This window comes from Lytechinus variegatus, chromosome 12 (genome assembly GCF_018143015.1).
Source record: "Lytechinus variegatus isolate NC3 chromosome 12, Lvar_3.0, whole genome shotgun sequence".
NCBI classification, from domain to species: Eukaryota; Metazoa; Echinodermata; class Echinoidea; order Temnopleuroida; family Toxopneustidae; genus Lytechinus; species Lytechinus variegatus.
Genome location: NC_054751.1, coordinates 34,226,636 through 34,249,412, shown reverse-complemented (window position 1 = coordinate 34,249,412; position 22,777 = coordinate 34,226,636). Strand labels below are relative to the sequence as shown.

General features: G+C 36.4%; 1 protein-coding gene across 4 annotated transcripts in view; it reads right to left on the bottom strand.

Moving 5' to 3' along the window:
- LOC121424878 (cGMP-specific 3',5'-cyclic phosphodiesterase-like) overlaps positions 1–22,777 on the bottom strand; it is a 143,158-nt gene that overhangs the window by 3,934 nt on the left and 116,447 nt on the right. For 3 of the 4 annotated variants that reach the window (XM_041620723.1, XM_041620725.1, XM_041620726.1), the window contains one exon: positions 8,368–8,494. In XM_041620723.1, the coding sequence (XP_041476657.1) occupies positions 8,368–8,494 (127 nt within the window). Of the gene's footprint in view, positions 1–8,367; positions 8,495–9,610; positions 9,711–22,777 lie in introns of all 4 variants that reach the window. The other variant, XM_041620724.1, reaches the window with a different exon arrangement.

Below are 22,777 nucleotides of genomic sequence, written 5' to 3'. Positions count from 1 at the left end.
CTTCCAGACTAATGAATGTGACAATTTTTATGAGAATTGGTTCAAAACTGAGGAACTGCAAGATGTTTACCTAATTTTTGCCATAATATTCCATTCCCATGGCAACACTATTCCCGACACATGCAAAAAATGTGTCTTGCCTATCTATGCCCCAAGACCAATGTGTGTTCCAGATTTCATGAGTACTGGTTAAAAACTAAGTAGCTTGGACTGACTGACCGCCCAACAATACACTGATTCCCATATACACCCTTCAAACTTTGTTTGACAAGAGTATAAAAACAACATCTATTCTGAAATCTTATGGCTAGATCCAAATAGGTTGAGTCCTCCCAGGGTGCCCATGCTATTAATTCACAAATGTGTTTTTAATTTGTTTACGCATATGTAAGTGCGATTTAATTGTGGAGTAGATAGTAGACAGTGCAAAGAACTTTTATTTATCAGAGAAAGTATATAAAGCTACAATTTTTTCTGCAGATGATATATGGTGCAATTTTTTTTCATACTCCATATAAAACAGAGATTATATTTGCTATGAATCTGTAGATAGATTTTATTCAGAGATCAGCGTAAAGTGCACTTTTTGGGGTTTAATGGGCAAAGCTACTATTTATCACAGATTTCTGTTCTTTTGTTTTACACCAGTCAAAGAGCAACTTTCCATGTGTGGAATTAATATATGATAATGAATTCTTACAATGATCAAAAGAACAGAAAAATCCTTGATAATAGAAATAAGAATTAAGACAATAATTACAAATATTATGTTTATATTGATATGTACGTATTGCATATGTTTTACAGAAATATGGTGCAATATAAATGCTGTGGATCGTATCTATATTAATCAATACTACCTTTATTGATTCTACTACTACTTCTACTGCTGCTACTATTACTGCTGCTACTACTACTACTACTACTACTACTACTACTACTACTACTTCTTCTACCACTACTACTACTTCTTCTCCTTCTTCTTCTACTACTACTACACTACTACCAAAAAAGCACATCTAACCACTCATCATTTCTGAAGAAGATTTTGCTTTTCAATCTTAAGTTTCGAATGAATATGGGACACGAGGTTCATAAATTGGTTGAAGATTAATTACAAACAAGCAAACAAGGTTTTTACATTACAAAACAAACATGAAGAACAGAATAGGTGAAAGAAAAATACCCTACTAGCCACAAAATCCATAACAAAGCAACTAAACCATGATAAGCTAAATGCAAATTCTTTAAAGGATAAAGAATAAGATGGGAAAATAATACAAAATAATAATAAAAAATAATGATATAACCAAACATAATTGATAAATGATGCATAAAATGGAGTAGCAAGGTACTATTCATAAGCTTTCAAAAACAATCTCTAATTCTCCATCTAACCTTTTGACAATGGGACAATTTAATGTGTTTAAACTATTTGTTTACTTTATTCATTGTCATTATTATCATTTTTTTTACTTACAGTGGGGATCACTACCATTAACAGGTAAATCAATTCCAGCTGAGGCTTATGCGACTAATGTGATATACATGTACAGTGCGTCCTACAAAAAAACGAAACCGAGATTTATCAATGATTTATCATAACTTAATCACAAATACAATAGACTAGTGAACTACCATTGTAAAGCTTAGACTCTCCTCTTTCATCTGAAATTACTTAGATTATTTCCTATTCATGCATGAGTGAGCAAAAACAATTTAAAGAAAGGATACCAAAACCTCATATGGCAGGGGGAATCTGAATTTCAAAAAGAAAATCACATTCTTAAATGTTCAATATCTGCTCTTTTATTTCATACTCTAATCACAGAAAATGGTCAAGAATTAAAAAAGTTCTGATCCTTTGAAACAATGCTTGTATTTCCATAATTTCATTAAAATAAACATGTTTCCACTGGTTTCCAACAGAAGCTATCGCATGGTTTACAAAAGACTTAATGCATGGCTGATCGTCAAAAAAATGGAGTGTCGAGTGAGTTTGAACGCTAGCCTGTAAAACCTCTTCATTTTATGGAAATTATTGAAATCCAAGCTTTATTTCAAATAAGCAGAACTTTGTCATTTCTTGACAATTTTCTGTAATTGAGGTATCAAATTAAGAGCAGATACTAGTATTGAATTTTTTTTAAATGTGGTTTTCTTTTTGAAACCCAGATACAGCCTGCCAAGTGACTTTTTGGTATCCCCTTTTAAATTGTTTTTGCTCACTCATGCATGAATAGGAAATAATCTAAGTAATTTCAGATGAAAGAGAAGATTCTAAGCTTTATAATGGTAGTTCACTTGTCAACTGTGTTTGTGATTAAGTTATGATAAATCTCGGTTTCGTTTTTTCTAAGACGCACTGTATAGATATAAAAAAAAACAATAGTCTGGGTGTTTTTTTTAAACAACAGATTAAAATTCTTCATGATTACCAGTATATAGAAAAGAAAGGAAATGTGCCATTCAGTAAAAAAACTTGAAAATCAATTAGGACAAAATTCTTAGGAAAATGGTATATATTTTATTTCTTACAAGCTTTATAGGTTCCATCTTCTATATTCTAATATAAGCTTTTAATAAATCCTTGAAAATAAACATTATGATAAATGCAAGGGTGCAGATAAAAAAAGGATCCTGCCTCATTAAATTAAAGTGAAAAACTAAAACCAATGGATACATGTAAATGGTTTTTAAACTACTTTACAAGGTAATTTATGCAACTCTGACTGAATTATTCAGGGGAAAAAATTGAGAGATAATTATAAAGTAAAACTGTTAAATATTTAAATATAACAGAATGATATGAATGTGTAACAATGATATAATATCTTAGTCTTAATCAACTTACCAGGAACTGGATTTCTAATAAAAATCTGATTCATTGATTGCTGAAATTTACTAATAGATATTCTGAACAAAGACCCTACCCTGTGCTCCCTTTTAGAATAAACAGGGAGTTAGTTCTCCCTAAATGAAAATGGGCTAACTTTGGCATTACGACCAATTGGTTAGTGTACCTACACTATCTTCTGCAAAAAAAGAAAAAAAAAAGGAATTGATCTAATATTTCATATATGGCTGAAGACATTGTAATTTCTTAAATTTCACCAAACTAATTTTCAGAATCTATCTTGTCATATTCCTTTACCGGTGAATGTTAAAAAGCGCCAAGTTTATTTTCAATTCAATGCTAGATTCAGTCGCATCCATCACAACACTCACCATGTTTGCGTGGTTCAATTAACATCATGTCACGTCCACCTTTATGTTTTCAATTTCCAAATCTATTCAGAACTCACAACATTCTGATAGTAAGGTAGGAGTCAGAACCAAAACATGATACTTAAGTATAGCTAAGGGTTTTGTACATCTTTAAAAAGGGGCAATTGCTTGAAAATAATATTTAGATGTTGAGATGCTATATTCTTCATACCTTTATCAAGATATCAATAATTTCTATGCTGAGGTGATCTGCATTCTGGCAGAAATGAAAAACCATTTCCTTTCAAGCCCAATCAATACATTACTTGCAAATTACATCCCTAGATATTTTGCAATACTGTAAGAATACTAAAAAAGTGAAGTCTTGACTTTTCTAAGCTTAAAAATATATAAATGAGTATTCTGTATTAAAAAAACACAGGGCACACAAGCTTTGTCTTGAAAAACAGTATACATTTTACCACAATGCACAAGTATCTGGATAAAACTATTCAAATTGAAAGGGTTAAACAGGATCCTTCTCCGGAGGGCCAACAGAACAAGGGAGAATGGTACTACAGAAGTTCCCGAGTTTAAATAGTTTTAGCATGTCATAGGTCATATATTTGTTTTATATCTCTACTACATGTATCATTCCTTATCATATCACATCTAGGAAATAATAGAGAAAAAGTCATAACTTATGAAAAATGTCATCTAAACTTTTCATCTTGGCAGGTAGTCTGTCTAGGTGCACACCCATTGATTAGAGGATGTATACTGTGGCTTGACCGGCCAGGTTCAGTGAATGCACCTTGACCGCAATGCGTGTATGGGGAGGGGGTAAGCTTACCTATATAAGGATAAGCTTAGTAAAACAAAAGTTCAACTAAATAAAGCAGGAAAAATGAAAATAATAAGTGCAGTTGACAACAGATATAAGTATACGTAAATGAAAGTGATACATATATAACTGCTATACACCAGGATTAATTAAATTCATCACAGGAAAAGAGGTAGACATGGTGCAATTCCTACACAAAACACACAGACAAGACCATGCAAAAAGAGAATCAATGTCACCAAAGATTTGATATACTGGCAAAATACATAAGTTTGATAATCTATTTGAAAGGTATTATCAATTCAAAAGAGTTTTAAATATCTGAAGGTAGTTGGGGGATATGTTTCAGAAACTAATCATGACAAGCAATTCAAGTGAGAAATAAAATTTCAAGTGAAATCAGAAATTGGTATCAATTGTGAATTAAAAGGGTGAATATCTAACGAGACATTTCATACAAGTCTTGCTTGAAAACAAGTGCAGGTGAGTGCATTAATTTGGTTGGCTTGAATATATAAGCTTCTTTTTCTCATCTTGCTTGAGGTATACAAGACAAACATATCTCTATAACGATATGAGAACACACTCAAAAAAAAAAATTAAACTGCCATCTGCCTGGAACTTACAAGAAGGTCTGCATCTGTGTGTGCAGGTGTAAGCAGATTCCAGCACATAGGGGAGTTAGTCTGCTCCAAGTGAAGGGGAAGGAGACCAAGTGGGGTATGTGTGAGGATTGGAGACAGATAATGAAAAGAAAAAAAAGAAGATTGAACTGCAGTGAAATTCTTTATAGTTTGAGTGACAAATGGGAGCACTTACAGAGGTCTTAACGGATGGTCAAGAAGGAATGGAGGAAGAGGGGCAGGAGAAGATGTATAGAAACAGAGAAAAGAGAAAGCAGAGAAAAGGCAGATGGTAAGGAAAGTCCTCATAAAATGAATGGTTAATATCCTTATTGTATAATGAAGATCTGATCTAGCGAAGGTAATACATCTTAAACAGAAAGAACATATTCATCAATATAAATATTGCACCTTTTAAAACTAAGAGTAATCCTATTAACCTTTTTTCTTAAAAGAGATGAATTAGAAAATCAAGAAGAAATCAATGAAAAAAAGCATGAATAACTTAATAATGCAAAGAAATAATATGAGGATATTATTTTTAATCCCTGCTCAAGTTGAATATATCAGTAACCATAATAAACAAGTATAATCTATTGTTAATTGAATGACTGGCAATGCATGCTATGACAGAAACCTTACAATGCACTTGTGGTAATCGGATTAGTAACCAGTCAAGAAACCATACATTATACACATCAGGCATTAATCAAAGATCTAAACAAAAATGACCTGTCTGTTATGTCTAAGATGAATTAACCAAACCTAGGTGAAAATGTGAGCATGCCTTGGATGGACTAATGATGTTACGATATCCTCGTTTTATCACTTACTTTTTACTTCCACACTGTCATGAGATAATAAAAGGAAAATATGAAAAGAGCTTCTGCCTTAAACACTTCTGCTAATAGTCATTCTAGGGTAATCTAGATAATTATCTATTTGCATTAACATGGTTCTTCCAATGAAGTAAAATAATGAAAATACTGGATCAAAGCACGTTTCTTTTTCTTTGTTTTGGCAACTAGTCTCATGCCCCTTTCACAGTGATCACCCAGGTGACTTGAAGGTGACCCAAGGATGACCTTTCAACATTTCATGATGCTTCACAAATTCCTGGTTGACTCTCTGTTCCTTGGCTCATTTGCTGCAAATAATGGATTTACTAAATGTCACAAAACCAAATCATCCTGAGACTTGACTAGAATGCATTATGAGTGAGATTTATCCTCAAATCATCCTTAATGCCACTTCACTAGTGTAAAGATATTCCTGGAAAAAAGAAACACCCCAAAACATCACCAAGTCACCTGAGACTTACCCACAATGATTTGAGAGTGAGACTCTCATGTCACCCACAAAACCTCTAGGTAAAAAAGAGGCACCTGAGCCTTACCAAAAATGCTCTGAGAGTGAGATTTCACCCTCACATTACCTTAGATGCACCTTCATCCCTGACTAACACCCAGTGGGTGACTTGTGCTTACTGTGAAAGGGGTATTAGTTATTGGCCAATCTGCAACAATTTCCTAAAATAGGTGCAACAGAACATTAGTGCTTGATGCATTTTTGTTATTTAACCAAATCTACATAGGTTCATGCCTATTTGAACTGTATACATTTAGGTGTTTTTATACAAGTATATTAACGAAACACTTTTGATTGCAAGGAAAAATATTTCAGCCATCCCTTTATCAGTATGCAACAAAGATTTCGTGTAATATAATAGGGACTTCAATTAATCAATATTGCCTAAACTAAGACATGATTATTTAGTTTAAAGTACAGTAATTAGAAATGTAGAAATATGAGTATTTCACAATATCAAGATGAAGATGGTAGCTATCTACCATACACCATTCAGACAATGATTTGTTTTCACCATCCCTTTCTCTAAGAGTGTAAAATGTAAGATTTTTTTTTGCGGGGGGGGGGGGTGTTCTTGTCATTCACTTTTATTTCATGCATCAGGAAACCTGATGAACCTATACTGTTCTTCATTGAGATTCTGTACACAAACATGTGACTTGTACGGTACATTTAGTGTAACCGTTCAAAACATCTTCAGTAAGGATAGTTCTGGTTACCTCAAGCTGATTAGGAAACGTTGATATGGCAGTGGTTAATTTCCATATCATCCTTCTAAAATTATGCTTCATTATGCGTGAAAATGTGAACTTCCAATATTTGCTTTTATCAATTTTTCAAATTCATTTTCTGAAAGAAATATGAGAAGTGACATTTTCTTTATAATATTTCTTTAAAACATGTACAAATTACCCTAAATAATGGTAAAAAGGTACACATATTAGACAAATTGATAAGTATAAATAACAGCAACTGCTCACTGAAACACCTTGTACATATAACAATAAAAGACATACACAACTTACAGCGACACAAGTACAAGTATGTTATATGCCTACATATTGCAATCATTAAACATTTTACTATTAAGCTTTACTCAAACCCAACACAATAAAAGTAGATGGACAATTGACATCCTGGATTTGATGAATTTCCTCGAATGCAGTTGTTCAGACTATTCAATGACCTTTCCAAATGAGGCTCAACTCCAACTAATATTCAAGCTTAAATTCCAGCACAAAAACTAATCATTTTGATGATCAATAAAAATTAGTGATTGAAGCATGATGTTTAAGGTGACATCTGAAAAAAGTAAGAGCTAAAGTTTCGTCCCACCATGCATTTTAATAATAAATTCCCATACCTACATGATTAATATTTACTGTGCATATATGCAACAGAAAACAAGAAATTTCAACACAAATACCATGAAAAACTATAATACTATAAATAAACAAACAGGATAACACAGAAAACAATCAAAATCCAACATGCAGATTTTATAATTTGTTATAGGAGGAATATAATTTTAGGAGGGAGGGATAACAGCTGATAGTGTGAAATGCTTGCTGCAATACTTTGTAAACCAGTTTTATTTTTCCAGTGTCACATGTGATTACCTATACCGGTAAATTCCAACAGGCCATATTTGTGATCATTTACATTCCTATAATTATTGTAATTCTAAATGAAATAATAATTTATAAATCAGGTACATTCTATTTGTATTTATTTCATTTACAGATTAAAAATATCACTAAGCCAAGAGAGGATTTTCTGAAGAACAAATTGACTTTATTAAATACTAGTGTAGACTACTAAATTCTCCATCACTCTTTCTCATTATTCAAAATGTTGATACTGCAACTTAAAGAAATAAGTGATTAAGTCTGATCCGAGATACCATTTCTCTGGATTAACTTTTAGAGTTTTCCTTTACAGAATAGAGATCCAGAGCATTACCATCAAGAAACCTACATCCAGGAAGTTTTCAATACCTAATTTAAAATATCAAGTTACAACATCAATCTTGTAACAGGGTGATACACACTACAAAACAGAAACACACTGATTTCAGCATTTAAAAAAAATTCTTTTGCATTTGTGTTAGTGATTGATTGTAAAGCTCTATACATGTTATTTCCTTAACACAAGATTAGAGGCACAGTGAAGCTCTTTTGCAAGACAAATAATTTGATAAGTGTTTTTTAGTCAAATCAAGCAAACAATCAGGACTACAGAACTGCCTATATATTTTTTTTTCTGTGACAGTTAAAGTTTAGCATGTGAAGGTAGTTTTGAATTTGTTCATACTCCACCTCTAACCTTTATTATCCCTCAGGTCTTGGGACTTAGCTTGCTCGTAGCGGTCCGCCAGGTTCTTCCATTCCTGGCGATTCTGCTCAACCCCATCCTGCAGCGGCCTTAGGGCCGGCTCAAATTCAGCAAAGTTCTACAAGATGAGGTTTGTTGGTTTGAGAGAGGGCAGCAGACAGGTAGTAGCAACAGAGAGTAATAGAGAATGTGATCTAGAGACAGATAAGGCCACTATGTATCCTCTTTACACACAACTCACCATTTCAATATAAATCATTGAAATCACAAGGAAACATAAAATAATAAAGATCAAAACAAAACCCTTTACTGAGGACAATAATAACTAGAATATTATAATATGGATAAATCTGTAGATAGATCTCAGTATTTAGTAAATAATCCTTTCAATTAGAAAATTGGTCAGAAACATACAACCAATCTATAGTTTTTGATGGGCAAAATAATAAATCCTAAATTTTCATTCTGCCTAGACTCTGGGAGTTCAAATACCTACCACTTTTATGCCTCATTGAAACATTTGTGAGGATATTTAAAAGAAAAGCTGCCAACATCAGAGCCAAGTGAAGAGATTATGAAGTAAGCTAAAGCATTATCACAAATTAGCATGGCATGCACCAAAACACGCATCAATTTGTAAAAAACAAAAGAATTAAAAAAAAAAATCAAACATAAAAAGCCAAACAAACTGGGATGTTATTGTTTATTTGATGATTATTACATTAAGGAAAAAAGGGAGGAATAAACTAAAATGGCACAATGACAGGAGACTGCATACAAAGTTATTATTCATACATAACACACCAGGTATGGATCAGAAACAAAAACATAACATAAAGAAAATGGGAAAGAAACAAAAACTGAACAAAAATAAAACACAAATGACTCAAACATGTGACTTCAAATGCTGTTTATGTGTTTCAAGGAATGTAAAATTGATATAGTACAGTGGTAAATTTCAGTAAAGAAAATTGCTGTCAAATGTTTACCAAAGTTTAATTTTCTTTATATTCTTATCTTTCTATTGAAATTTCAACTTTTCTGACAACAACTGAGATTTTCAAAGAATAAATTTTTCTGACAACATGAAGCACAATTAGTAGTCATAGTTTCCTTTACACATAAAGATCAACATAAAAAATACATGAACATAAAAAGGGGTGTCAACAAATAAAGTGTATAATTTGAATGAAGATAAAACAAGAAATGTAAAGTGAGCTTCTCTTGTGCTAACCATTTGGCTCTTTTCCTTCAGACAATGCTTGCCAGTTATCACGGTTGAGCTGAGTTCCGGATGCGAGCGGTTTTAGGTCTGGCCACAGCTGAGCGAACATCTGGGATTTTTAGGGTTTAAGTAAAAGGAGACAGTGAATGGGGGAATCAAAAGAAAAAGGAATATATAGATATAGAAGGGGTAAGGGTAGGAATTGGACAAAGCAGGGCCACAAGATAAAACAAAGGGTAAATAAGAATAATCATGATTAATGCAGGAACAGTGTACAATGGTGGAATATTTTAACAGGTGATTAGGGGAAGGGGTGGAAGGGGTAGACTAAAGGGTATGTTTCCATGCATATACAGGCAATAAATGTGAATAATCTGGAATTTCCAAAATTACTATGCCACTACACAATGGTGCTTAATATATAATCATGTAATGAATAAACAATATTTCATGTCATTAGAATATTTACAGAAGATAACAATTAATATTTCATTGTAGTTTTAAATCAGTTATCATTCAATTCCAGAATCAAAAGCATTGTTTCCCCATTTCACAAAATATTTCCCCAATTGCAGTGATGCAATCGGTTCTTCATTTTTTTTTACTATACTTTTCATAACAATATTCATCTAAAGGAAAATGACACAGGATAGGAATAATTTATAATCAGATCAATGGTAAAATGGTAAATACATGTGTTCTAAAATTTGACACTTAGCTGTGCATACAAGCAATTCATTCATTGAAAGTATTCAGTTTCACAAATATATGGATGCCATAAATAACTAAAAACTTCATGCAGAGGATACGAGCCAGACTTCAGAATCAATCAAATGAGGAGAGATGAAGGTAGGGATTGGTGAAAGCTGTATAGGCCTACACAATGCTTTGAAATAATCATAAATACATGTATGAGTAAATATATATGTGTTTGACATATTTAGAATCTGATTTTATTAAAACATTGTTTATAATCAATCTCATATCTCTTAAAAAGACTACCACAATGGTCTAAAGAAAAACCTAAGAAGCATTTACCCTTGCTTGACTTTTTTTGTTAACTATGCATCAAATTGGTCAATCATCAAAACATTTACAAATCAATTTTTCAGAACTTCATCATTGTTTACCATTTTAAGTAACAGTTTAGAGTGTTCATGAGTAAGTATGCTGAACCTGAAAGAAAAAACTTCCCAAGTGAAACTTAAACATCATACTACTATACATTCTGAGTTTTACTCATTCATTGGTATTTGTATCTGTGCTTTCATGTCTTATGTTTATGGATTGGGGGTATAATGGATTTTAAAGACGGCTTGACGATTTAAAATGATTTATTAGCGGGCTAGCAAAATACACATTTTAGTTTGTTTTGATTTTGAAAGGGGGCGTGGTTGCCCGAGAAAGGGCTCGTGACCCGACCCGTAAAGGGCGGGGCAGCGCTTTTTGGCGCCCGCGCCAAAGAATTTGGGCACAATGCCAGACATTTGCCGCGGTTGAGCTATGCGCGGATAAAAGTGCGGGGAATGCTTCATTTTCGTTTTGGCTTTCAATGAAGAGAGATGACGGTGCATGTGTAAAGCGTGCTTACAAAATTTTTTGAAAATTTTCTTTCGGCACTGGCAACTAGAATTGGACACTAGGCCTAGGTGGCAGATATTTCGACATTTGTCTAGCTACCTATACCGGATATCTACACAAAGGATTCATACTTTTATTGGATTATACAGACGCTGATTTCAGTTTTTTACTGTCTTCAGACTTCAGCCTCAGGAATTGTTGCCGTAGAACTAAGGCTAAGTTAGCTGTGCCGATTTGTGGACCTAAAAGATTCAGTTTGCAACTTCAGGATTGAATTTTTTCTTGGCGGTTCGCTTGATTGAACTTTGGAGGTGATTGCATCCAGGATTCATTGGACTTGGGCTGAGTGACGGAGCTTCGAGTCTAACTCTAGTTTCGCGAGTTGATCATGCCAAAGGTTAAGGCCAAGAAAATAACGACCGCAGGTGCGAGGAAGGGAGATGACACACCGAAGAGGAGGCCGGGTCGGCCGAGAGGTCCACGGGCGACGTCAACCCCCGCAAGTGTGGATCTGGGGCTGGGAGGCGGCAACAACGGGCCAGGAAGGAGCGGTGAGTTAAATCCCTCTCAGTCTCAAGTTGTCGATGTTGATGAAAAAAGTGGTAGGCCTAGGTCTAAAGTTAGTGATAAAATGGCAGAGCTAGATCTAGATCTAGTGGGGCGGGAAGGCCAGGCGCCCGTGGGCAGATCTATTGCTTGGCATGAGATAGTAGCACAGGAGTCGGATACCGGTAGCTCGGGGCAGGCTCAGCCAGCAGTTTCAGTGCCGGCGCGGTCGGCAGGGGTAGCCGAAGATCTAGGCCTAGATCTAGTGGAGGTCGGTGTTGAGAGATCTGAGCCCCAGGCGCCTAGGCTTTCTGCCGTGTTGGGGGCACCGGAACCATTTATTAGCGCATGCGACCCACTAGGTGTGGAAGTGGCTATCTCACTGAAGGAAAAAATTTGGGCAAGTGAATATATAGATTTGGGAGTGCTCCTTAAGCATAATAATGCACGTGATGAGTTTGGGGCCTTGAGTGTAGGTGACACCACTTTGAGTTTGTGTCAATCGGGATCTGGCCTTGGTTTGCAACTTCAACCTCAATCAAAGGCTAAGAAAATCATGTCGGTAGAGCAGTGGACTTCGGTGTTTCTAGTATTTGCCTCAATTTACGCTGAGAAGCACATGGAAAGGAGCAGGGAGCTCATGAAATATATGGATTTGATAAGGCATGCAGCCCGTGCGTTTGCAGGTTATGGCTGGCGTGACTATGACACTCAGTTTAGGAGCAAGCAGGCGCGTTTACCCGGGCGATCCTGGGCGAGCGTCGACGCCGAGTTGTGGTTGATGCTGGTGGCCTCTAATGGTCCGCGGCAGCGCCACAATTTACCCCATGCCCCTCGCCATCAGTTCTACAGAGGGGAGTACGGCGCGAAAAAATCTTTTCCCTTCGGAGGAAAGGGACCCGGAGCCAATGGCACACCCAGCCGAGGCGTGTGCTTTGCCTTTAATAGAGGCAAGTGCATGCGAGGCAAAGCTTGCATCTATGAGCACAAGTGTTCCCGCTGCCAGGCGACAGGTCATGGGGCTAAGCAGTGTAGCCAAGGGCGGGCCGGTTCCAGTCCCGCTGGCAGTAAATAGGTCTACGGCTAGTGCGGTGTCGTCTATTGCTCCGACCCCTATTAAGTTAGCACGTTTGGTGCCCATGTTAGCTACTTATCCTAATCAGGAGCATGCTCAGTGCTTGTATAATGGTTTTAAGTTTGGTTTTTCATTACATTTTGAAGGGGACAGGGTCCCATTGGTTGTTAAAAACCTGAAATCAGCATTCGAGCACATGGATGCGTTGAAAAAGAAATTGAGGGATGAAATAGACTTAGGTAGGATAGTTGGGCCTTTTGTTGTTCCTCCCTTCGAGAATATGAGGTGTTCACCAGTGGGGTTGGTGCCCAAAAAGGCCCCAGGGGAGTTCCGTATGATTCAACATTTATCGGCACCCAGGGGAAATTCAGTTAATGATGGCATACCGGAGGGGCAGTGTACAGTAACATATTCGTCCTTTGATTCGGCGGTAGATATTGTGACGCAATTGGGGCGGGGTGCCCTTATGGGAAAGACTGACATTAAGTCAGCTTTCAGGCTCTTGCCTGTTCACCCAAAAGATTTTGAGTTGCTTGGGATGTATATAGATGGTCGTTACTATTTTGATCGTTGTTTGCCGATGGGCTGCGCAGTTTCTTGTTCCACTTTTGAATGTTTTAGTACTTTTTTAGAGTTTTGCGCGAGAAAAGTTGCGAAGTCGCAAAATATTGTCCATTATTTGGATGATTTCTTTTTTGCAGGCGGCCCTGCCTCGGAGGATTGCAGGCGGGCAATGCATTGTTTTGAAGCAATTTGCGAACGATTTGGGGTGCCCATAGCGCGAGAAAAAACGGAAGGCCCGACCACACAGTTGTCATATCTTGGGCTGGTAATAGATAGCGTTTCTCAGCAGGTTCGGGTACCGGAGGACAAAATTGAGAAATTAGTAGGGAAATTAAATTGGGCGGTACAGAAACAAAAAATTTCCCTAAGAGACATTCAGTCGATTGTAGGTAGTCTAAACTTTGTATGTAAGGCAATTGCTCCAGGGCGAGCATTCATGAGACGGCTCATTGACTTAACTAAGAGCGTTAAGCGTCCTTTTCACATGGTTAGGTTGACGAGAGGGGCTAAGGCTGACTTGCGGGTTTGGTTGGAGTTCTTGGCACATTTTAATGGTCAAGTTTTCTTCCGGGCTCCAGGCTGGTTTGGAAGCGAGGAAATTCAGTTTTTCACTGATGCGGCGGCTGGCATTGGTTTTGGAATTTTCTTTGGAGGCAGGTGGGCTCAATCCAGGTGGCCTGCTGATTTCCAGGCCGATAGGAGGTCTATAGCTTTTTTAGAGCTATTCCCTATTTGGGTAGGCTTGGAGATTTGGGGCATGGAGCTAAAGGACAAGAATATATTGTTTAATTGTGATAATCAGGCCGTGGTGGCAGTACTTAACAAGCAGTCGGCGCTATGCCCTGATATTATGGTTTTGGTGAGGAAGGTGGTGATTATATGTTTAAGCAATAATATAGTGTTGAGGGCTAGGCATGTACATGGATGTGATAATGGTATAGCTGATGCACTATCTCGATTTCAGATGCCGAGGTTCCATGCGTTAGCACCGGGGGCCGCCCGGGAGGGCGTGGAGGTTCCAGTCCGTCTTTGGAAGAGCTGGCTATCGAGAGAAGTCGACTGCTGATGGCTTCTAGGGCAGCTCGAACACACACAACTTACTCTATTGCCTTGGGGGCATACGTGAAATTTTGTAAAGTGTACGGATACGACCCCCAGCTACCCCCTAATGTAGAATGGGTGGCGCAGTTCATTTCTTATTTATCCTTTATGGGATATGCAGGGTCTACTATTCAAACATACATATCTGGGTTGGCATTTTATATGAGTTCATCTGGGCTAAAGGATGTGACCAAAAGTTTTGTGATTACAAGGTTAATTGAAGGGTGTAGGCGAAGTACTTTGAGAAGAGATGCTAGGCATCCAATCACATTGTCTGTGTTAAATAGAATGCTCGCCTACTTGAGGCATGTTTGTGGTAGTCATTACGATGTTTTGATGTACTCTGCTGCTTTTTCAGTGGCATTTTATGGTTTGTTGAGAGTTAGTGAGTTGACAGTAGAGTCCAGGCATAGATGCGAGTATATTCTGCAGAACACAGATGTTAGGGTAACTGGCGATGCACCGCATCGCAGGGTGGAATTATTCCTAAGGAAGTCAAAGACTGACCAGCGGGGAAATGGGTGCACCATTTCGATACCAGAGTTGGGGACAGTTAGCTGCCCTGTGATGGCGGTTATTCGTTATTTAGAAATCCGCCCAAAGAATGGTGGAGCCTTCTTTTGTTCATATGGTGCTCTCCCGCTAACTAGGCGTGAATTTGGAAACATGATAAAACGATGTTTGACATACGGGGATATGCCGGCGGCAATGTTTTCATCGCATTCCTTTCGTATTGGGGCGGCTACGACCGCTGCCATGGCCGGTTGCTCGGATGAAGAAATCCAACGCATGGGGCGTTGGGTTTCGAGTGCACATCGGAGATATATAAGACTCGACATGGTTAAGTAAAAAAAAAAAAAAAAAAAAAAAAAAAAAAAGAACGAAAATATATATGAAATGATGATTTTAGGTTATTTGACATTTTGACCAAAATCAGGTGTAAGTTATCTTCCAATAATGTCACAACGCGTTTACTTTACACGAGGACATGTGCTTTAATCAAAGCCGTGGCCGATGGGTTGTTGGATATTTGGGTGTATAATTCTCAATATATCTGCTTACATGGTATTGTTTTATTTTATTCAGCCCTATTCAGAAGCAGGGTGGTATGTTCAGTGCCAAGAGGCCTGTTTACAAAGGAGCCCTTGTTACAGTATACATTATACATTATACATTATGCATCATATATTATACATTATACATTATACATTATTACATTCTTTATACAAAATGAAGAAAGAGATGGTACTATATTGATGGGAATGTGTTTATACGTTATACATTATACAGTATACCTTATACATTTTACATTATACATTATACCTTATACATTTTACATTATACATTATACATTATTATAAATTGATTGGAATGTGCTCAGACATTATACATTATACATTATTATATATTGGTTGGAATGTGTTTATACATTATACATTATTACATTATACAAAAGGAAGAAAGGGATAGTACTATATTGATTGGAAGGTGTTTGGAACATCAGATTGATCATAACGACCCCCCCCCCCCCCCCCCTGTACATGTTGATATCAATATACATGTATCATCGAAATAACTCTGGGCTTAATATCGAATGAGTAAGTGAGGGTTTAATGATATCACACAATTACGAGCATTCTGCTTTTTAGAGAGAATGTTACAACGGTATAATGACGTGTTTAATATCAATGCTTTCAGGATTAAGGGGAGGGGTCAAAAATGTGATTACATACATTGTATCTTGGAGGGGAAAACCCCGTGATGAAGGGGTGGTGAAGGGTAGCAGACCTTTCAGGGGGAAATTTTCATACTTCAAAATTCTGCCCAGCCCTCTTTTCTTGTTTTCTATTACAGGACCTGTGGTGTGGATCATAGGGGACTCGATAGTGTTTTGGGCACATCGCAGGGCGAAGAACACCGGCGAGGCTGACCTTGGACTTGGAACGTCGGTCCGTTGGTTGGGAAAAAGGGGGCTACGAATTGAAGGGGTAAGCGATTGGTTAGATAAGATGGGTCGGAGTGAACCAAAGCCTTCAGTAGTAGTATTGCATGTAGGAACGAATGACATTGAGGCACTGTCCAAGAAGAAGCTGGCTAGTTTGACGTATAGACTTTTTGACGCCAATAAGGACAAATTTCAAATAGTGTGGTCGGACATTTTGGAGAGGGTTTGGTACCCCGCTGGCTGTACAGGAGATCAAGGTAAATTGGACTTAAAGAGAAGGGCGGCCAATAGGTACGCCAAGGCTTTAGCTGCAAGATTTCATGGTAAAGCCATACCGCATCCATCAATATCCCATAATGACATTTCGCTGTACAGAACTGATGGCCTACATCTGGCCGATGAAGGGTTGGACAGATTTATCAGTGAGTTAAAAGTTGGTCTTTCATATCTTCGTTGAGTATGTATTTATACATTTTACCTTAGTCGCTCCGGCGTGACCGACTCCAGACCGTCCGATCCGATAGTATGAATAAAGGTTTTGGCTGGTCTGGAGCCGGTTTCACCAGTGTGTCTATGTTTTCATAATGTATCATTTGTTGTTATTTGGCTGCTCATGCATTTACGTTCAATGTATGCATGCATTAAATCATGTTGGGGTCAGTTATGGATAACCTAGATATACATTGTAATGGAGGAATGAGCAATGTTCCCTGGTACCCCCCCCCCCCCCCTGGTAAAAGCACTAAGGATAATAACGTTGGTGAATACTAGTAGAATGATCCTGTAATGGTTGCTAAGATTTATTGAATATCTTGGTAGATACGAGTAAAATTTTGACGTGTTTGTTGGCGGTCGATCATATATAAATAAATTATATATTCTCGTTTGGCGGTAATTTGGCAATTAGGCCACCTGAAACACGTATTTTCCAAGAATAATTGGGTATTTCTGGTCATGCCAGGGCAGGCATGTGGATTTTAATCAATTATGTTATGTTATTATGTAAGTTGCAGGTCCCCACTCGTTACCTAGGTGAGGGGGACCTATTTGTACATACAAATGTTTGAGAACGCTGTTAAACTGAAATAATTGTGTCATGCTTAAAGTTTAATCTTAGCCTGACCTGATCTTAAAGGCGGGCAGGCTGGTCTATAGTCATGGGCATTCATATATCTCTATATGCTATATTTATGTCATCTGTAATCCACCGATAGCTCATAATTAATAGCTGTGCTGGGATTCCGGTCCGGCTAGCAGGGAACCAGTGGGAAAACAGCCATGAATTTTAAACATTGAAGAACTTACGAGGGGGGCCTTCTAGCCGGGGGTTTAACCCCTCTCCGAGGAGCTTATTAAACAAGGGTATCGGTTGGTTACAGACATTATCGGTATATGTATATGTGATGATATTCATACACTGTACACAAAAAGCAGAATTGGTAAAGATGCACATTCATCTCTATTTTCATTAAAGCCACGACAAATCGCAATTCACTTGTTCTTGTTGTTTTGTTAGCCGTGAATAATGGATTTTAAAGACGGCTTGACGATTTAAAATGATTTATTAGCGGGCTAGCAAAATACACATTTTAGTTTGTTTTGATTTTGAAAGGGGGCGTGGTTGCCCGAGAAAGGGCTCGTGACCCGACCCGTAAAGGGCGGGGCAGCGCTTTTTGGCGCCCGCGCCAAAGAATTTGGGCACAATGCCAGACATTTGCCGCGGTTGAGCTATGCGCGGATAAAAGTGCGGGGAATGCTTCATTTTCGTTTTGGCTTTCAATGAAGAGAGATGACGGTGCATGTGTAAAGCGTGCTTACAAAATTCCCACCTCCTCCCCATTACCATCCTCTAGTTATAATTAAGGGGGATGTTGACATATATATCGTGGGGGGATTCTTGCATATTATGGATATTGGTTGTGTATTTATTGTACTTGTGCATTCTTAATGTTATTTTGTTTATTTAGCTTTTGTTTGCAAGGAAGAAGTCAATTCGAAATTACTATGAAGCAGGTTATGCCTCAAACGTTCATGTGAGTTGTCATAAAAATCCAAGTTATGGATGGTTATAGAAAAAATCTGGGGATTGAAATTATAATTTTCTCAGGTCATTTGAGAAGAAATGTTTATGAATTCATAATTTCTATGTATGTTTTATTTTCCTCTACCATGAGCATTATATATGAAGAAATGTTTGATAAGATTGCATAGGCTTCATTTCAGATAAAGTTATTTCTCGGGTCTGCATCGGACTCCTTAGGAATTAGACGGAAGTATTGTCCCAATTTTTAGTCTTCTTCATGTTCAGCCGCATGTTCAGGTCTTTAGGCGTAGTATGTTGGTATACTTATGTGAATTTGTATGGTAATTTTGTCATGGTGTATTTATTATTAATACTGCCCACCTTTGGTATAGGAAGCAGCTCACGCATCAGTCAGATTTGAGTTATGGTTTTTAAATATCTGTTGTGTGCTGCCCGTTCAGGCAGAAATTGTGAAGAAATGATCGTTTTGGGGAAAGATATTGAGGAAAATATTATTTAGTTTAATTGCATTGATGTATATGTTAATGACGAACACACATTGGTCATTTACAACGAGTGATACTTTCGTACCTTGCTTCCCTTTGCCAGAGTATGGCCATATTAGTGAATTTCGTTTGGTGAAACAAATTTCTTTCTGAATTCAATTTCCTTTATTAAAGTTCCTTTAAGGGGCTCAATATTTTCAGTGGGATGAAAATTGGATACCTATAGTTGGCTTGAATACCAGCAGTAGTTGATCTTGGCAAAGTGTGTTTAGGGGGGGGGGGGGGGGGGGTACAAGTACTTTTGCATTTATATTTTCCAGGGAAGTTGTATTTGTTGAATCTATATGATACTCTATAATGAATGGTGTATGAAGTAGTTGGAGGGTGATGGTATACTTTTCATGGTTAATTTCAGAATCTAGGCAGAGCCTAGGCTGATAGAAGAGCGTAACACGAATCCAAATTCGAGGGTGTTTGACCTGGTCGCACACCAATCCTAACAACGATCGTCGTGCATAAGTGGGCCGTAAGGGAATTTTATCCTCCTGTCCTATTTTGGCCAGTGGGCAGGCGGGTTTTCGCCCTTACTCGTTTTTGGGAGGAGTGTTGACGCCTTGTGTGTTGTTGAAAAACAAGCAGTTGAAGTTCTGGGGGCATGATTTCAGTAAGAGGCGCATTATTAAAGTACCTCCTTTTTTCCTTTCCATGCCAGGGCAGGCATGTGGATTTTAATCAATTATGTTATGTTATTATGTAAGTTGCAGGTCCCCACTCGTTACCTAGGTGAGGGGGACCTATTTGTACATACAAATGTTTGAGAACGCTGTTAAACTGAAATAATTGTGTCATGCTTAAAGTTTAATCTTAGCCTGACCTGATCTTAAAGGCGGGCAGGCTGGTCTATAGTCATGGGCATTCATATATCTCTATATGCTATATTTATGTCATCTGTAATCCACCGATAGCTCATAATTAATAGCTGTGCTGGGATTCCGGTCCGGCTAGCAGGGAACCAGTGGGAAAACAGCCATGAATTTTAAACATTGAAGAACTTACGAGGGGGGCCTTCTAGCCGGGGGTTAACCCCTCTCCGAGGAGCTTATTAAACAAGGGTATCGGTTGGTTACAGACATTATCGGTATATGTATATGTGATGATATTCATACACTGTACACAAAAAGCAGAATTGGTAAAGATGCACATTCATCTCTATTTTCATTAAAGCCACGACAAATCGCAATTCACTTGTTCTTGTTGTTTTGTTAGCCGTGAATAAAAGGTCAAATAACAATATACAAAATTAACCGAGACCTAACAATGTCTCGACAATGGCCAATACAAATTTAATTATCAATAGTTTTGGTAATACAAAATATCAGCAGCAGTTCAAGCCAAAGCCAGGGTGATAATGGTGTGCCTCATAATAGATTTTAATGAGACAGAGGCACTATATAAATGCCTATTATCCTTATCATTTACATTCGCAAAATAGATTTAAATCTCAAATTTAGTAGTTCACAATCAGTGACATTCCTAAAATAAAGAATTGTTCATTTCTAGTGAATTCTATGGTTTACTGCAAAAAAGAATTGAAGATATTGAATTAAAAGATTTTTTACTTGAAAATAGATTTCTCAATCTTTTAAAACAAAACGAGCAAAAGAAAAATTTGAAATTGTAATTATTGCCTATACTCTGAAGCATGCTGCATATTTGCTTCCAATCAAGTCAATAAAGCTATGGAATGAAGTGCATGCATGTGCAATGTGTGATCGGTAGATTTTTTAAACATACTCTACATATTTCATATTATCATGCAATTTTTGTAAATGTTTAATGGAAATGAGAAGCACAAAATTTGGCTCTGATGGGCTAACATCCAATCTGCGGATCAAAGAATCGGGCATTGCCATTTCATTTTGCCTTCTTGTTTATCCCTTACTCGACCCTCTTCATCGTCTTCCTTAATTCATTACCTCCTAAATTTAAATTAGTAAAGTTGAAATATTGCAGGTATCTAATATGATATTGTATAGCAAACAAATAACGACAAATTGGCTTAATATAATCTCCAAAACATAGTGTTTCTTTCAAAAAAAAATTCAACATTAATAATAATAATATAGGCTATTTATATTGCGCACATATCCACCTTCTTAGGTGCTCAAGGCGCTCCTGTATTACCCGGCTATTACATTACAAAATAGTTTATATATTCAAGTATCTCTTTATTTTTTTTTCCTTCTTCAAATCTTCATAAAATCATTTAAATAATCATGAAAGTTGGCACATTTTGAGATTTATATAAACTATAATCCTATTTCAAACATTCATTACTTTCAACAGACAATTGGATATTGCATAATGATTAATGGGTAATGCTCTTCATTTGGTTTAGATTATATATATATATATATATATATATATACATATACATATATATATATATATATATATAAAATTATCTATGTTGAATATTCCATCCCAATATGAAAGTTTTTAAATAAATGGGAAAAAAGATGATGACATGCTTCTTTTCAATATGAATCCTGCAAAAGAAAGGATTTTGATTAAACAAGTCAAATAATGAAAATATGGTAAAGAGGTGAAAATGAATTAGTGGAAGATTTACAAATTTGAAGTTTGCTGCAGATTTTAAAATCAATCTTATTCTGGGACTCACAGGAATAAATACCACTTGTTTCTTTTTCATTTCAAATTACATATACATTTTGTATCAGAGCAAATGTAATTTTAAAAAGAATACTTTGGAATTTATAGACAAACAGTCTCCTAGTATTTTTTCCTTTCTGTTCTCATTCCCAAATTATGGCTTCTTTTAAATCAAGAAATTTACTTAAAGAAAAGGCGTGTCAATAATCATAAGACCAGTTTCAAGGAAAGCTTGAAAAGAAAAGGAACTTGAAATGTTGATTTGGTCTCTTCAATGAATAAGAATATTTTTAGAGAAGTATTCTTAGAACTTTCTACTCTTACTTCTACAAAAATCTGCAGCTATATACACATGTACATATTGCCCTACTGATTAATTCAGCAATTAGCTTGAATATGAATATAAGTGACTGGCCACCCCAAAACCAATAATGTTTTACCAGTGGAAGTTGTCTGTAAATGACCAAAAAAGTAATTTGGTTTTCAGAAGTAAAAAAAAATATTAAATCAATAAATGAATAAATACATAGATAAATAAATACATAAATAAATAAATAAACAAAAAAATAATAATAATAAATGATGAAAAAAAATAATAATCTGAAAGAATAATTCTTCTACTTCATACTTTAATATTTGAAGTTGTAAAGATAAATAAGTCAAGATACAGGAGTTTCTTTGACACCATTGTTTTCCAGACTGCTCGGAAGTTTCATTGAGATTATATTTCTCAGGCTTGAGTGAACTTCAAACCTTCTTTTCCTCTTATTCTTTGAAGCTCTCATTGACTTCCTTTTACATTCAATCAATTACTTTACTGGGTTATTGTTGGTCAATTCAGATGGGTCAAATATCATTTCAAAGCTTACGGTGTGCTTTTTCAGGGTGAATAAAAAATCTAAAAAAAATCAATTTGGGTAACTTATTGTTGGCTTTGATGGTGGCAGGTCACATGAGAAGAAATTATTCATTAATATGGGATGTAAAGTGGTTATATAGAGATGAAATTATATGAGAAAAAAAATTGATGCTGGTTCTTATCAAGAAACTATACATGTAATGATATTATTTTTTTTTGCTCCTTTATTCCATTTTTTTTGGAGGGGGGGGGGGTACAATGTAAGTTATGAGCAGAAGCATTTTTTTCAAGTAAATGATTTAA